Here is a 16,821-nt window from a genome sequence, read left to right as displayed (position 1 = left end):
TCATTTTGAGGGTTGGGGGGGGGTGGGGGGTTTGGTTTGCCCGAGGAGGAAGCCCACACGGTAACCCTCAGATCACCCTGGCCACCAGCCGAAGTAGCCCTCTTACGAGAAGAGGAGCTAGAACGGGGTGTGGCAGAGGGGTTTCTATACCTCTTAAGGTAATCAAGTCTCGATCTTAACGCCGAGATGGTCATGTCCCCGTAATGAGAACATAAGTCATCCACAAGCGCAGTCTCAGCGTGCTGAAAGTCCAGACATGTGACACAGCAATCGTGGCTGTCACGAGGAGCGATATATCGACCCCACCCAGAATCACACAGGTGAAATTACATCTTTAAAGAGACGCAAACTCAGCCCGTTCTCTTTTAGTCTAAGAAGAAATAGCTCTTTTAGGTGCTGAAGCACTCAGGGTGCTGAAACCCAGACGAACCGCTGAATCGCACCGTTACACCAACACCAGTTGATTAATTTTTAACCACTCCGGTGAAAGCAGCAAGCGAAGTGCTTGGCTCCGAAGCGAAAGCTTTAATGCGAGTTGCTTGTGCTGCTCCTTATATACCCATTCTGCGGGGCATAGGTCGCGATGCAAATTCTACAGACGAAAGTACTTGGCGTACCATTGGCTCATTTTGTAACCACTCGTAGTTTATTGGGCTCTCGGGCGAGATCCCATTAGTCAGTTTATACTACGACCTAAAAGTATGTACTTTTTTTGTCAGGAAAAAGAGTGTGTAGCAAAAGAGTATGCACGTTCTGGGACATACTTCGATGACGTCATGCAACATGAACGACAACGTGGTTGCCTAGTTATGCACACCACAACTGTTAACGTTTCATTCATTCTTTATGTCCAATAAAATTTTATTTACTATTCCCATCTTTTTTTCTCAGCGGTTTTTTTTTCCACTGCTGCATCCGGCTGCCATGTTTACATCACCGCAAAGCCATCGCAAAGTTCCTCCCTCCCGCACGCAATGGGTTGTGGGCAATATTAGCACTTAGAGTGTGCATTGATCTGCACTAAATATATATATATATATATATATATATATATATATATATATATATATATATATATATATATATATATATATATATATATATATATATATATATATAGTCTTCAAAATGTATGCTATTTTGTTCCACAAGAGAAAGAAATTCAAGCAAGTTTGGAAAAAAAAAATGGTTGAGCTATTCTTTTAAAAAACGGGGACAAAATCACTTATTATAACTATGCAAATCCACAGCTATCTCTGATAGAATTTAATAGTAAACTGTGCCAAATTCACTTTGGCTCTCACAAAAGCAAAAATCGGCCACTGTCCCTGAGTGGCCAATGAACTATTAAAACTATATAGTCCATTTTTCTTATTATTTCCACTGCTTGCTTCCTTCCTTTTGTCAATCCATCCAACCCATTGTCGCCAAGGCCTGCTGGTTTATCGACAAGGGCCTTATTACCTTCATGGCCTGCTGTGAAACCCTCAGGCTCAGGTGTTAATTTGATGAACATTCCTGGCCTTGCATGCCAGCTTTTTAATGATTTCTGGAAGGGGGGTCTTCACCCTGCAAGCCATTTCCTGTGACCCAACGAAAACCCAATTCATTTGACTTGACTGGTTTAATACACACACACACTTCTTAGTGTACATTAATCTTATTCAGCAGGATTACTGTAACTAGAAAAATCACAGTGATGTGATTGTTTGTCTGGCATGTGCATACAATGTGTCTCTGTATCCAAATGCTGCAGCTTGGCAAGAGAAGATGTATAGTCTCACCACTCAACACACAGGCAGATATAACAGTGTGACAGACTAATAGAGAGAGAGAGAGAGAGAGAATATGTATAGGCCTGAGGCTAGTGGATGAGAGATCACACCGTTACCGGTTCTCCACCACCCACACTGAAAACAGTAAGTCAGTTGTCTAAAGGAATCTCCACTGACTGTACATTTACATACATTAAGCCAACTTACTTTTACACATACTGTCATAAACAACATATAGGATATCCCTGGTACAACACATCCAAGGAAGTGTCATCACTGTCACACTTTGTAGTGAATGTATTATGCATCATGATACTAGATTTTTACATTTCTAAAGCAAATGTGTATTTATATATACGCATATATATACCTCTTACTTTAACACTCACTATTCTAATTCTATTCTTTAAAAAAACTAACTAGTTTTCTAGTCTTTTTGTATTCTATTTTCTTTTCATTTATTATGCAATTGTATGTGTGTGTGCGTGCGTGTGTGTGTGTGTGTGTGTGTATGTGTGTGTGTGTATGTGTAAAGATCTCTAACACTAGCTTGCTCTATTCCTTTTTTTATTCTATCTGTTTTCTTTTTCTTTTTTTTATTATATTATTTAAAATCCCATGCTATGTGTACTGTGTTAACCTAACTGAGACTTGTTATAGCACTTATATATCATTGCTCTTTTTGTTGTTTTTGATTGCTTCCTCTGTCCTCATCTATAAGTCGCTTTGGATAAAAGCATCTGCTAAATGAATAAATGTAAATGTAATAAATATATATACAGCATATAGTGAATTGAATACACCTTACCTTGTGATGCATGTTTTCATTTCCTAATTTAAAATCAGTTAACTTCAGCAAAAATATCCCAAAAGTCCCTTTATACCTGGCATTCTCAACTGGTTTGGACATGGGACCCACATTTTCATATGGACATTAAGCCACAAATAAATTTCACTTTGAAAACCAAGACAATGTATTTCACAAAACTGGTTGACACAAATTTGGAATTGTTTTAGACAGTTTGCATTTACACTACATCTTCGTTACAGCATGTCTCCATTGCAGCTGGATAGATTATCTGATCAAAATTCATCATTCAAAAATCATTCTGTGACAGTTTTTTTTTTTTTTGTTACAAACCCCTCATTGAAGAGAGGGACAAGAAATGTGGATAACAAGTTAAGAAAAGTAATGTAGTGAAATTGTTTGATAATTGGATATTATTGATGTGTGCATCTGGCTGTGATCACCTTTTAACATTTACTCTACACCAGGGTTATTAAATTTTTGTCCTGGAGGGCCAATGCGCTGCAAGAGTTTAGCTCTAACCCTGATCTAACTCGCCTAACCTTTGATTTTCTAATGATCCTGAAGACACTGATTAGCATGCTCAGGTGTGTTTGATCAGTGTGGGAGCTAAACTCTGCAGCGCGTTGGCCCTCCAGGACAATATTTGAATAACCCTGCCCTACAATATAGACAAAAATAATCTATGAACTAAAGCATCGTATGGTGTTACTATGGTGAGTAAAGAACTGAAGACTTTTCTTCCGGTGGAATTTACATGACACGGTTTTCCATTTTATGAGAGCCATCAATCTAAGCCAATCTCCAACCATTCAAGTCTATTAAATAAGGTGTAAAATAGGCTGGCTCAGTTTTGACCCAGTGTCAGATTGACACCTGGAAATTACTTAGACTCACCCAATGGGAACAGGAAGCAAATGCAAAAATATTATTCCTGTCAAGTTGCCTGCCAGGCAAGACAGAGAACGATAAGCGGAGAAGTCTGTTCAAAACAAACCCATGGCATGGTGTTGCATCACACACTTTGGGGAAGTTTCAAATCAATCATCGTCTCTGACAGCCCACAATGATATTACTGCAACATCATATCTGGAGATTTATGTTTTTTTATGAAAACTTTCCAGTGGCAGAAATGAGTTGTTCCATCTTTATTTCCTACATTGAGACAATTTGATCAAATACCTCTGCTACCCCAAAATGTGGAAAAAGTTTTGCTCAAAAATTTACAATGCACAACCATTTGAAAATAATGGATGGACAAGATTTGCATACACCTTTAAAAACTGTTATCTCTGAGGTTTGATATGTCTTTCAATTTAATGAAAGCAGAAGCTTATTAGAATATATGACCATGAGATAAATATTTGTGCTGTCATCATAATTCTTAAAGTAATTTAGCTGAGCTAAGTTTGTTTTTGTTTGTTCTGCTGAATTGTCTATTTAATGCTGTTCAATGTGACAATGTGGGTTTATTATGGAAGTATAAAACTTCATGTATTGTGCTATGTGATATATATATAAAAAGAAATGTAACAACTAAAATTTTTACTGTGAAAGACAGTTATAATAATAATAATAATAATAATAATTAAAATAAATACATAAGTTAATATGACAGTTTATGTACTTTTAATGCAATAATCCAAACAATCCAAATCACTTGAAAATCACAATCAGATGGTCTCGGATTTGTATGTTTATTAGTTTCATGTTTCATGTGTAGAGTAGTTACTCTGGGTTTGTTACAGTATGTAAGGAAGCAGCACAGTGAAGTGTAGTGGAACTGTGAATGATGCTTCTGCAGCGAATTAGCATATTTTTCTGACTATAAGTCGCATCAGTCAAAAATTACGTCATGACGAGGAAAAAAAAACATAAGTCACACTGGACTATAAGTTGCATTTATTTAGAACCAAGAACCAAGAGTTCACATTACCGTCTAGAGCCATAAGAGGGCGCTCTGTTTTCAGTGGTAGACTACAGGAGCACTGAGCACCTTAGAGCGCCCTCTCGTCGCTGTAGACGGTAATGTGAACTCTTGGTTCATTTCTCGTTCATGTCAAATTAATTTTGATAAATAAGTCGCACCTGACTATAAGTCGCAGGACCAGCCAAACTATGAAAAAAAGTTCAACTATAGTCCGGAAAATAAGGGTATCTTTTCTGAATCGTAACAGTGACGGCAGAAGAGAAAACTGAAAGCCACTACTGCTCATTAAATCACATTATTCAGTCAAAAATCAATAGAAATTTTGATTCTTTCTAAAGAAAACAAAGTAAAATGTGGATACCGTTTTGTGGAGTGTTACGGAAAAGTAATATAACGAGGCGTAATTAGTACCGTGATACACTAACTTCTGAAAGGAATATGGAGTACTGAGTAATACATTTACTTTTTTTTTTTAGTAAAGAACACAACATCAGGGTTTAATAACATTATTCTGTCCCCAGTAAAATGCTTGCTTGAATCCCATAAATTTGAATCACACTGGAGTGTGACAAGAAGTATAGTTAAAGGTGTTTTTTTTTTTTTCACTCTGCTCAGTGAAAGTACACACATATATGTGAGTTAGCATACCTCCCATGGGTTCTTCACTTTAATTGCCTCTCAGAATACCCCCTCAGTGCATACATTTATCATATTTAGCTATTGTGTAAAAAGAATCTCAGTTTTCCCCAGCATTGCCAGTTCTTGATTAGTGGCTAACCTCAAGGCACATGTCAACTCACTATCAAGCATTAGGCATTAGGCTGAGTTGTCGATCAATGGAAAGCCGGCTTAAGCCACAATGACAATTTTGTAGTAGTTAGGCGAGTTTCAGTTATCCATCTACTGACAATGTACCAGACAAAAAATATCACCAGACCAGATCTTCAACAGTGAAAATTTTATTAAACAGAGATATGATTTAGTTTTAAAGTTATCTGGACTCAAAATAACAATCTCAAAATATTAGCACAAAAACATTATGCATCATTTATTGAACTTTTTAAAACCATTTTAGTTGTTTTATGTTTGTTTGAAAAAAAAAAAAATATTTTTATTATTGTTATTTATTTATTTTTATATGTAAATTTCTTGTTACAGGACTATCAGAGGTCATTTGAAAGAAACATTCCCGTAATGTTTGCAAATGGATAAAACTGAATGTTCCCTTAAAGGGGGACCTATTATGCAAAACTCACTTTTATATTCTTGTTGAACATAATTACATGTCCACAGTGTGTGTACACAACCACCCTATTGTGGCAAAAATCCATCCATGCATGCAACCTTTAACCAACAAAAGTGCTATGGCTAATTTTAACGCTGCGGCTGTGGCGGTACACAGGGAAGGAGACAAGAGGCATTTTGTTTTTTACTTTTTAAATGGATGCCAAAGGAGGAGAGGCTTAACTTCACTAAATAAACAGCTTTTATTATTTAATGAACTGACAACCTATCGGCTAATCTTCAACATGTTTGCCATTGAACAATATTTTTTGGATTTAATTTTAGCGTTTACACTGACAAAATGCTATTTCATAGTTCTTGAAACACATCTTCAGATGAACCTGAACACATCATCAGTGATGTTACCTGAGGTCCTCAGATGTTTCGGGTCTTTCAACATCAGACACCCTCGCCCAGGCGACCCAGCCGCGGCTGATCAGGCCGCGACTTGTGTTCAGGTAGCACTCACTTGCCCCCATGGTGCTCCTCTGCGGATCCAGAGCCATCTCGAGGCTTTCTCGGCTGCGTCGTGATGTTCTTAATGGCCCTGCTCCTTGTTGTTCCTGTAATGCTCAGCACAGTAAAGGCTTTGTGAAGGGAGCACCCAACAAATCCTCTGCAGCCAACCTCGATAGGCATGCATCTCGCCTTCCAGCCCTGTGCTCGGCAGTCTGTGACCAGATGTTCATATTTGTTCATCTTTCTTTCGTGGGCTTCTCCCAAGCGGTTCTCCCATGGCACAGTCAGCTCCATGATGATTATGCTCTTGGTGCTCTCTGAGACTAGAATGATATCTGGCCTCATAGTTGTGCTAATAATGTGCTGGGGGAATTTCAGCTGCTTCTCCAAATCCACAGAGAGTTTCCAGTCCTTGGCTGATGCCAGGATCCCTGCTGGTGTCTTCCCTCCTGTTTGTGGCTGTTCTCCTGCCCTAACAAATGTGATTGAGCAATTGGTGTTGCTCCCTCGGCCGGCTTTGCTGGTCTCTTTGCTGATGGTGTCTGCAAAAGATTTCATCACCTGGTTGTGACGCCAAGTGTACCGACCCTGGCCGATCAGAATGTGCTCCAGTGTTCCCTGAGCTGGGCACAATTGGCAAGTTGGTGTGTCTGCTTTTCCCCACGTACAGAGGTTTGCTGGGCTAGGCAGGACGTCGTACACTGGCCGAATCAGGAAGGTTATGCGGTGTGGCTCGCTTTGCCAGAGCTCCGTCCAGCTGACCTTACGGTTTCATGGCCTGCTCCCACTTTGTCCAGGCCCCCTGTTGCCCCATTCCAGGCCAGAACTGTCTATTGCTCTTAACCAGCTACCCAGCTCCTGGCAGGTTGACTGGACTGATGCGGAGTCTCTGAGGCTGCTGTCAAAAACCTTGCCCAAGCTTTTCACTGGCTGTTCTGGCAGTGATGGTATGTTTGCCCCTTTGATGCTGAAATGGAACTTCTCCATGACCTTGCCCTTCTTCAGCACTAGCGAACAGGACTTGGTTGGTTTGAACTCCATCCCTGCCCACCGGATGAGCTTTTCCAGTCCTTGGAGTATCCACCTTCCTCCTGGCACTGACTCTGTGGTTACTGTCAAGTCATACATAAATGCTCTAATTGGCGGTTGGCGGACCCCTCCTCTGCTTTGGGGCCCTCGACACTCAGGCTCAGCCGATTTGAAAATCATATTCATCGCCACCGCAAATAGGATCACTGAGATGGTGCAGCCCGTGATTATTCCCACCTCCAGTTTGTGCCAATCTGATGTCACACCTCCTGCAGAGACTCACATCCTGAAATGGTTGTAATAGTCCAAGATCAGATCTGCAATGTGATGTGGCACATGGTGCTTGGTCATGGTGGTCTGGACCAGGTTGTGGGGGATAGAGCCATATGCATTGGCTAGGTCTAACCACAGTACAGTAAGGTCTCCCTTATGTTCCCGAGCTTTCCGGATGAGCTGAGTTACCACTCCAGTGTGTTCTAAGCAGCCTGGGACACCAGCACTTCCTCCCTTTTGCACAGATGTGTCTATGTAGTTGTTAGCTAAGAGGATGTTGGTCAGACGCCTTGCTACTATACTGAAGAAGATATTTCCTTCCACGCTCAGCAATGAGATTATTCTAAATTGATTGATCTTCTTTGATTCTTTTTCCTTGGGGATCCAGACTCCCTCAGCAAATCTCCACTGCTGTGCCACCCTTCCTCTTCTCCAAATTACTCGAATGATTTTCCAGAGTCGCCTGAGTAGCAAGGGTCAGTACTTGTAGACCTTGTAAGGGATTCCACTTGGTCCAGGGGCAGAGCTAGATCGTGCCTTGCGCACAACCTCCTGGACTTCTTTAAACAGTGGTTCCCTGCTGTCAAACTCCTTGGTGGGGGTGGGGGGGGGGTTACAATAATGCTACACTCACCCAACTCTTCCTCCCGGTGAGGGTCACTATAAGTGCTGCGCAGATGCTGGTCAATTTCCTCTTTTGAACACAGCAACTTTCCATCACGCTTCTGTCCCAGGAGCTGTTTAGTGAAGCCAAAGGGGTTGGCAATGAATGATCGCTTCTCCTCGACGCCGAACCTCTCCTGAGCTAGGCTGGAGATGATGGTCGTCATTGCCTGCATCCTTCGATCCACATCTCCCTTCTCTGTTGCTTCAAGCACCTTGTCGATGTCTTCGTCGAACTGCCTCCAGACTGCCGTCTTACAGGCCTGTGGCCACTTGATTCGCACCTTTGCCTGGGGCAGAAGATTTTGGGGGACGGTTAGTGGCACATGGAGGCTTTGAGCACTATGGGGTGCATCTTGGCTCGGATCCTTCTGCGTCTCATCAGACGTAGCATCTGTGTGCTGTGACACATGTTCGTTCTCCAAACACTTCATCCAGGCTTAGTGGATCTTTAGGCCATGGCTGTTTTTTTCAGGTTTTCTGCATACTGCGGTCATTGTCGTTCCTCCATTGCCATTAGTCGATAACCTTGGGTCTGTCAGATTGGGGTTCTCATTTTCCCCCCCTCTCGGGTTCCCCTGGGGGTATATATTTCCATGGGTTGATCTGTAGCTTCAAAACCAACTGCTAACCCTTCCCACCCCGAGTGCTGTCTTCCCAAGCTGCCAACTGTCTATCCAATAGTCACCAGCCTCTTCCTGGTTGTCAACCAGTCTATTCCTGGGAGTCATTGGCCTTGCCAGAACAGGTAGTTCTTGAAACACATCTTCAGATGCACCTGAACACATCATCAGTGATGTTACCAGAGGTCCTCAGATGTTTCAGATCTTTCGACATCAGACACCCTCGCCCAGGCGACCCAGCCAGGGCTGATCAGACCATGACTAATGTTCAGGTAGCACTCACTTGCCCCATGGTGCTCCTCAGCAGATCTACAGCCATCTTGAGGCTTTCTCGGCTGCGTCGGTGATGTTCTCATAAGATAAGTTTTGAGGTAGGATTCAGTTTATGGCACTTCTTATTGCTTCCTATGGTAATCGTAAACGCTGATTGATTGTCGCACAAGTCTGACATCAAGGCTGTAATGTGATCAGTTATCAAGGAACATATGATCCACGTTGACTGCTACACTTTTGCCTATATTAAGTACCACAGACCCTCATATCTCCCAATAATAAGACCATCTCTGACACAGTGTGCCATGTTTATCCCCTCACTAGAACATTTAAAATCAATGTTTAAGTAACACATTTATTCTTATAAAGCTACTAGAGTTTTTCAGTGATTTTTCTTTTGTTGTTTGATTAATATTAACACCACTTTAATACACAGATCGAATAGAAATATGCAATTTCTTTCCCAGCTGTTTACGTTCCCAAGAAATCAGAATCTTTATTGTCATTATACATAAGGTACAACAAATTATGTGCAATCCTATTTCAGTGCAAAAAAATAAGGTTTACAGTTAAAAACAACCACTAAAATAAAAAATAAAAAAACTAATATATATATATATATATATATATATATATATATATATATATATATATATATATATTAGTGCTGTCAAAATTAGCGCGTTAACGCATTCGATTAATTTGAAATATTTAACGCGTTAAAAAAAAATAACGCAATTAACGCGGTTGCAGTTTTTTTTTTTATTTCCAGTTGTGGCCTATGTGTGTTCAACGTGCAAAGAAATATGGATAAGACCAAGGAAGGACTTTTAGACGGAAAGTTTCAGTATAAAACTCCGGATTACTCTTCAGTCTGCCACAAGAAACATTACTCTTCATTTAGTCTGCCACAAGAAACAGCAACATTAAAATTATGAACTCAAATGTCATTGTTTAAAAAAAAAAAAAAACAATGACTGTAACAGTGCGTAAATCAGACCTTTCTGTAACGCTAACGTTAATAAGCTTAAACGAAATAACGAAATAATTGTGTAGCGGAGTATTTTTTGCACACAGTGCCGCGAACTGTCAATCACTCCTGTGCGCGTGCATCACTGTCCTCCTCAGCTGCAGCAACTTGCGCTCTCTCTCTTCATCAAGCTTTAAAACAAAAAGGGGACAAAAAGATCATTTTGTCTTTGTGCATAGGCTATAGATTAATTAGATAAATTAATATCTAAATTTGTGCCTTGCCGTCTAAGGTATTTTTTTAGAACTTAGAAAAAAGATGCTGCAGCCAATGAGCAGCCGGCGGGGGCTGGTTGCAGGACGACTCAACCTCCGCAGACAGTTTTTAATGTTTATCAGACAATAAATACTCAAGATTTTGCTTTAGTATAACTCACAACGAGTTTCACACACCTTCTCCGGCCACGTTGAGTTGTTGACACTTAACAGTGGGAAAAGCGACACATGCGCTATTCACTTGTATAACTTAAGGGTGAATGGGTAATGTAGTTACTGCTCTGGGTGGGATGAATTAGGAAGCTTGCATTGTGAAGGGCGCTCTGAAAATCGGCAGTGCAGGTAAAAGATTAAAACCTCTATTAAAACAGATGTCCAAATGAGCGTACCGGTACGCTACAAGCACGTTCTGGGCGCACGGAGAGGTGGCGGTACGCTCAAGAGCTATATTTGGAAGTGGCGGTACTGAGTACTGGTGCTCTGGCCCACTTAAAGCACTGGCAATGACTATACTTTGGAATTTTTTTGCAGTCCACTTACAATTCAACATGGAAATCATTTTTGTTTTTTATAGGCATTGATTGTTTTGAAATTCAAATGGTACTTACATGCCTGTGTTTTTATTTCTGTAATAAATATGGCTTTCAAGCCAACAGTTAATTTGGAGAATATTGATGGTTAATTGCAGGTATGTTGTTTACATGAGAAAATCTGTGTTACAAGTTAAACAAAAATTCCAATAAACAATCATATTTTGAATTTAAATAGTTTCTTTGTCTTGAGTTTACATTATTTACATTTTACATTTACATATCCAAAAAGTTTCAGTCTTTTAATTGCGATTAATCGCGATTAATTTAAAACAAATTTGCGATTAATTAGTTATTTTTTTTTAATCGATTGACAGCACTAATATATATATATATATATATATATATATCTCTGTGTGTGTGCAAGCAAACGCACCCATATAAATACACAAAAATATAAATAAAATATACAAAAAAGATATATATATATATACTTTAAGCAGCAATATTGTCATATCAAATTGCTGAGTTCAGATTGAGACAAGACGGGATATTGCACAAAAAAAAGACATTAACATTCAGTGTTCATTTAGTATTGCAACAGCCCTGGGATATGTGCTGTTTTCATTCTGTTTGTTTTAGCTTTTATTGTCCTGTACTTCTGACCTGAGGGTAATAGTTCAAACAGATTATGTGCTGGATGGAATGAGTCTTTTAAAATGCTGCAAGCCTTTCTAAGGCAGCGGGTCTTGTACAGCTCCTCAAGTGAGGGGAGCTCAAAGCCGATGATCTTCTGTGCTGTATTAACAATCCTCTGAAGTCTTTTCCTGGGCAGTGCAGCTAACCACTCTGATAGGCATTATGTCAATACACTTTCAACCGGACTTCTATTGAAGGATGCCAGCAGTTCTTTATCTAGAGCATTGTTTTTCAGGATTCTTAGAAAATAAAGTTGTTGCTGTGCCTTCTTGGTCAGCATACTGGTGTTTGTTTTCCAAGTTAGGTCATCATCCATGTGCAGGCCCAGAAATTTGAGGTTAGAGACCCTTTCTACACAGTCCCCATTAATATATATATGGGCTGAGGATCAAATCTATTCCTCCTAAAGTCCACAATTAGACCCTTTATTTTTATGGTGTTTAAAACCAAGTTGATACAGCTGCACCATGATGTCAGTTTTTCCACCTCATCCCTGTATGCAGACTCATCTCCCACTTTAATGAGCCCGACCATGGTCATATCATTCACAAACTTTCACGATGGAGTTACTAAGGTGGGTGGGTGTGCAGTCGTATGTGTATAGAGTTATATAATAGGGGACTCAACACATATCCCAGCGTGGAGCCGGTTTTAAGGCCAAGTGCTGGAGAAAGGTGAGGCACTACTTTAACTCTCTGTGGAGGGTCACTGAGGAAATCCTTAATCCAGAGGCAAATGGAGTATGGAAGACCAAGATTTTTTAATTTAGTTACCAGTCTGTCTGGAATAATCGTGTTAAACGCCAAGCTAAAATCAATGAAAAGAAGCCTGGCATAACTGTCCATCTGTTCCAAATGGGTTAAAGTTGTATAAAGGGCACAGGCTAAAGCATCCTCAGTAGATCTATTTTCCCTGTATGCAAACTAGTGAGGGTCGAGTCTGGGTGAAAGTCCTTGAATGATGTGACTTCTGACCAGTTTCTCCACACATTTCATGATGACTGGAGTCAAAGCCACTGGCCGGTAGTCATTTAAACTATTAATGGTAGTCTTTTTTGGGGGGACAGGGATGATGGTTGAGGATTTCAAACAGGATGGGACCGAGGCCTCTGCTAAGGACCGGTTGAATACCCTAGTAAAAACCCCTGCAAGCTGGTCAGCACAGTCTTTAAGCACCCTCCCAGTGACCCCTTCAGGTCCTGCTTCTTTTCTGGGGTTTACTGACCTCAGCACTTTCCTCACGTCATGCTTTGTCACAGAAAAGATGTAACTGGTGTTAACTGGTTGGTGTGCTGTGATTTCCTCTGGCACTTTTTGTTCAAAGTGGGCAAAGAAGCAGTTCAACTCTTCCACCAGTGCAGTGTCGCAATTCACAGTATTGGGTCTGGTTTTGTGGTTGGTGATCTTTCTGACCCCAGCCACCCTGCCACGAGTTGTTGCTATAGAAGTGGTCCTCAATTGTATTTTTATAATCCAACTTTGCCCGTCTGATGCCCCTTTTCAGGTTTGCCCTATCTGCACTGTAGAGTTCCCTGTCTCCAGATCTGAAGGAGCTGTTTTTCTAGGATACTCCAGTCTGGGTTGTCAAAACAGTCTTATAGCTGTGATGTGGAACCAGCAGGCCATATTTTAATTGTTCTAGAGGTGGGGGGTTCTCTATTCCTGAGGGGAATATAAGCTGGTATCATAAACAGGAATATATGGTCCGACTGAGCCAAATGAGGTGTTGGTATAGCTCTATAAGCCTGTTTCATGTTAGAGTATACTTTTATCAAGTAGGCTTGTTCCCCGTGTAGCACAAGTTGCATGCTGTTGGAATTAAGGAAACTCTACTTTTATGTCAACATGATTAAAATCCACTGCTATTATGTGTACTGCAACTGGATATTTATTCAGTATGGTGTTGATGGCACTATACAGGAGACTGAGGGCCGAATTAGCTATGCATTTATAGCATGATATTATAAATGACCTGATCATAATTTTGAGCTGAAACTTCACAGACACATTCTAAGGACACCTGAGATTCACATTCCATTGTGTAACAAGAGGCATAATATGATCCCTGTAATGTTTTCTTTAAACTGCACATAGCCAAGAAAAAGAAAAGGAAAAAAAGGCATTAAAACAATGGATATTTTGAACGTTCAGGGGATATTCAAAAATAACATTTTCATAACTAAATGGGTACATTGGCAAAGTGTTCTTAGAACATATTTTTGTTAGCTGAGTACTCAGGATATATCTGTTTTTATGTTAGCCATAAACCAAACAATGATTCACATTGTCCTTCGACAGTGGCTGGTGGTGATTATAGAAGACAGTGTTCTGCTGCTGAGAGGGGCTGTGTTTGGGAAGCAGGGATTTATGCCTTAAGGTGTGCTGCATGCGTAGAGGCCAAGAAAAAAAAAAAAGGCCATAACAATGTCTTGGTTGACCTATGGCCAGTGTGGTTCCACAACCAGTCAGCACACGCAGTTCAACAAGATTTCATCCTTGAAAATGTGCCCTTTTGCCATTTCTCAAACCAGTTACTCTGAAATAGTGCTTGTACTTGTGCCAGAGCTGATGCTTGGCTGAGAGATATATGAAAATCTCTTTCTGGGAAATAGTTATTTTGATCTCATGACCAAGTTGTTCAGTGGCATCTGAACTGGAGAAAGTTTTGTGCTCTAGGCACTAAAGCTTTTGATCTTTTATATGCTGGTGGAATGTGGTGCAGCCACCACCTGCTCAAGATAATATTGGTCCCTAATGATCTCTATGATGACCTTATTATCTGTATATGGTCATTTATAAATTTTAATTTATAGTATTTATTTAAAGGGGGGGGTGAAATGCTCGTTTTCACTCATTATCCTGTTAAACTTGAGTACCTATAGAGTAGTACTGCATCCTTCATAACTCCAAAAAGTATTTAGTTTTATTATATTCATAAGAGAAAGATAGTCTGTACCGATTTTTCCCAGAAAAACACGACCAGCTGGATGCGTGACGTGTGGGCGGAGCTAAAGAATCACGAGCGCCAGTAAGCTTTTGCGTTGAGAGCGTTTGGAAGCTGTGACATTACTGTGAGGAAAACACATCCAAAACAAACCATGGCTAACAGTCAGATTCAGCGTATATTTATGATCCAGAATCAGATCCAGAGGCTGAAATTTAACAAGAGCAGCATAAGCAACGACATCTCCAGTGGTATGTACTGAAACTGTTTATATTTGCTTAGCGGTTTTGGAAAATGTCTAAGTTCCACTATGTCATTTTTTTTTAAGCTGTACATGTGGAAAGTGCAGTTTGATGACAAGATCGCATGTTGTTTACTTGATGTGCTTATGCGCCGATAGCTAAGTTAACAACACAGAGATATTTGAAGCAGTTTTACTCACCACATGTGGTTCCAACACACGATCGTGACCCTTTTTCGTTGGGACTGCTTTATCCTTAAGAAATAAACGATGTGCAAATCCGGCGTCAAACTGGGCCTTGTTTGTAAAACAAGCATCTTAGAAATGCAGGGAACAAACAAAAACACTTGCACAACTCCGTTGATGCTCTGTAAAAATAAACTCCATCCACTGGTCCCTTAATGCTGTTTTTTTTGGTAATCTGTGCAGGGTTGTCTTGCCCTGGCAACCAAAAACACACTCCTTTTGTGACATTTCGCGACGCTCTCGCTCTGATCAGTGAATGTCTGTGCTCTCAGTGCTCTGCTATACGGGAGCGCGCGCTCTTCCGGCAGAAGTGCCCTTAGGACCCATATAAGGAAATTCCGCTCCATCTAACGTCACACATACTCGAAAAAAAACTTTCCGAAACTTGTGACAAACCGGAAGGAGTATTTTTGGAACAGAAATACTCCTTCAAATGTACAACTTAATTTTTTGAACTTTGTCCATGTTTAGCATGGGAATCCAACTCTTTAACAGTGTAAAAAACTCAGTATGCATGAAATAGCATTTCACCCCCCCTTTAATGAGGGACAACACACATTAATAATACATAACAACATGTAAAAATATTCAGATTTGGCTAATTTGTAGTCCCTTGGCTGGCTGATGTAAAAAAAAACAACAAAAAAAAAAACAATAAACAGTACTTTTCTTTTAACAAGCAAACACACACACACAAAAGAAACTCCAAAAATCTCTAACCACATTTTCAGCTTTCTAATGAAACCCAAATGTTTTAATTCCTTAAGGTCTGATGGAAGTCTATTCCAGTAATGTGTTCCTCTAATAGTAAATGATAACTGGCCAAAGGTACTTCTTTTCAATGGTATATTACAATCACCAGCTCTTGTATACCGTCCTGTTATTTGATGTATAAAGGTGCATCTCAATAAATTAGAATGTCGTGGAAAATTCATTTATTTCAGTAATTCAACTCAAATTGTGAAACTCATGTATTAAATTCAGTGCACACAGACTGAAGTAGCTTAAGTATTATTATTATTATTATTTTATTATTATTGTGATGATTTGGCTCACATTCAACAAAAAAAAACACCAATTCACACTCTCAACAAATTAAAACATGGTGACATTCCCATCAGCTAATCATCTCAAAACATCTGCAAAGGTTTCCTGAGCCTTCAAGATTTCCTGAGTCTCTCAGTTTGGTTCACAATCATGGCTACACAATCATGGGGAAGACTGCTGATCTGATCTTCACAAGGAGGGTAAGCCACAAACATTTAGTGCCGAAGAAGCTCGCTGTCCACAGAGTGCTGTATACAAGCATGTTAACAGAAAGTTGAGTGGAAGGAAAACGTGTGGAAGAAAAAGATGCACAACCAACCGAGAGAACCACAGCCTTATGAGGATTGTCAAGCAAAATCGATTCAAGAATTTGAGTGAACTTCACAAGGAATGGGTTGAGGCTGGTTTCAAGGCATTGAGAGCCACCACACGCGTTTCAAGGAATTTGCTAAACCACAGACAACGTCAGAGGCGTCTTACCTCTGACAGCTGTTTTGGCAGCTCATGTGTTCTGCTGTCAGTGTTGTTTCTTCCCCCTTCCCACTCGTTACCCTTAATTCTCTATGTTCTGTCACACCTGTAGCCACTCTTTCCTCATGAGCTCCCCTCTATTTTAGTTCCTCCCATGCTCAGTCTTTTGCCAGACCGTGGTAATTGTTTAATGCTTCGCTGGTGACCGTCTTGTCCTGTTTGCCTAGTCCTGCCTTATGTTGTTTTAGGCTCCAAGTGTTTTTTGATTTTTGTTCTTTTTGT

At 40.2% G+C, this 16,821-nt stretch overlaps 1 protein-coding gene across 1 annotated transcript in view; it reads left to right on the top strand.

Moving 5' to 3' along the window:
- The first annotated feature begins 3,227 nt into the window (after positions 1-3,227).
- gabra3 (gamma-aminobutyric acid type A receptor subunit alpha3) overlaps positions 3,228-16,821 on the top strand; it is a 215,191-nt gene continuing 201,597 nt past the window's right edge. The window contains exon 1 of the mRNA XM_026234254.1: positions 3,228-3,299. Within this exon, the coding sequence (XP_026090039.1) occupies positions 3,297-3,299 (3 nt within the window). The 5' untranslated portion in view covers positions 3,228-3,296. The remainder of the gene's footprint in view (positions 3,300-16,821) is intronic.

Source organism: Carassius auratus, chromosome 46 (assembly GCF_003368295.1).
Source record: "Carassius auratus strain Wakin chromosome 46, ASM336829v1, whole genome shotgun sequence".
Classification (NCBI taxonomy): Eukaryota; Metazoa; Chordata; class Actinopteri; order Cypriniformes; family Cyprinidae; genus Carassius; species Carassius auratus.
This window is presented reverse-complemented; position numbering and strand designations above follow the sequence as displayed.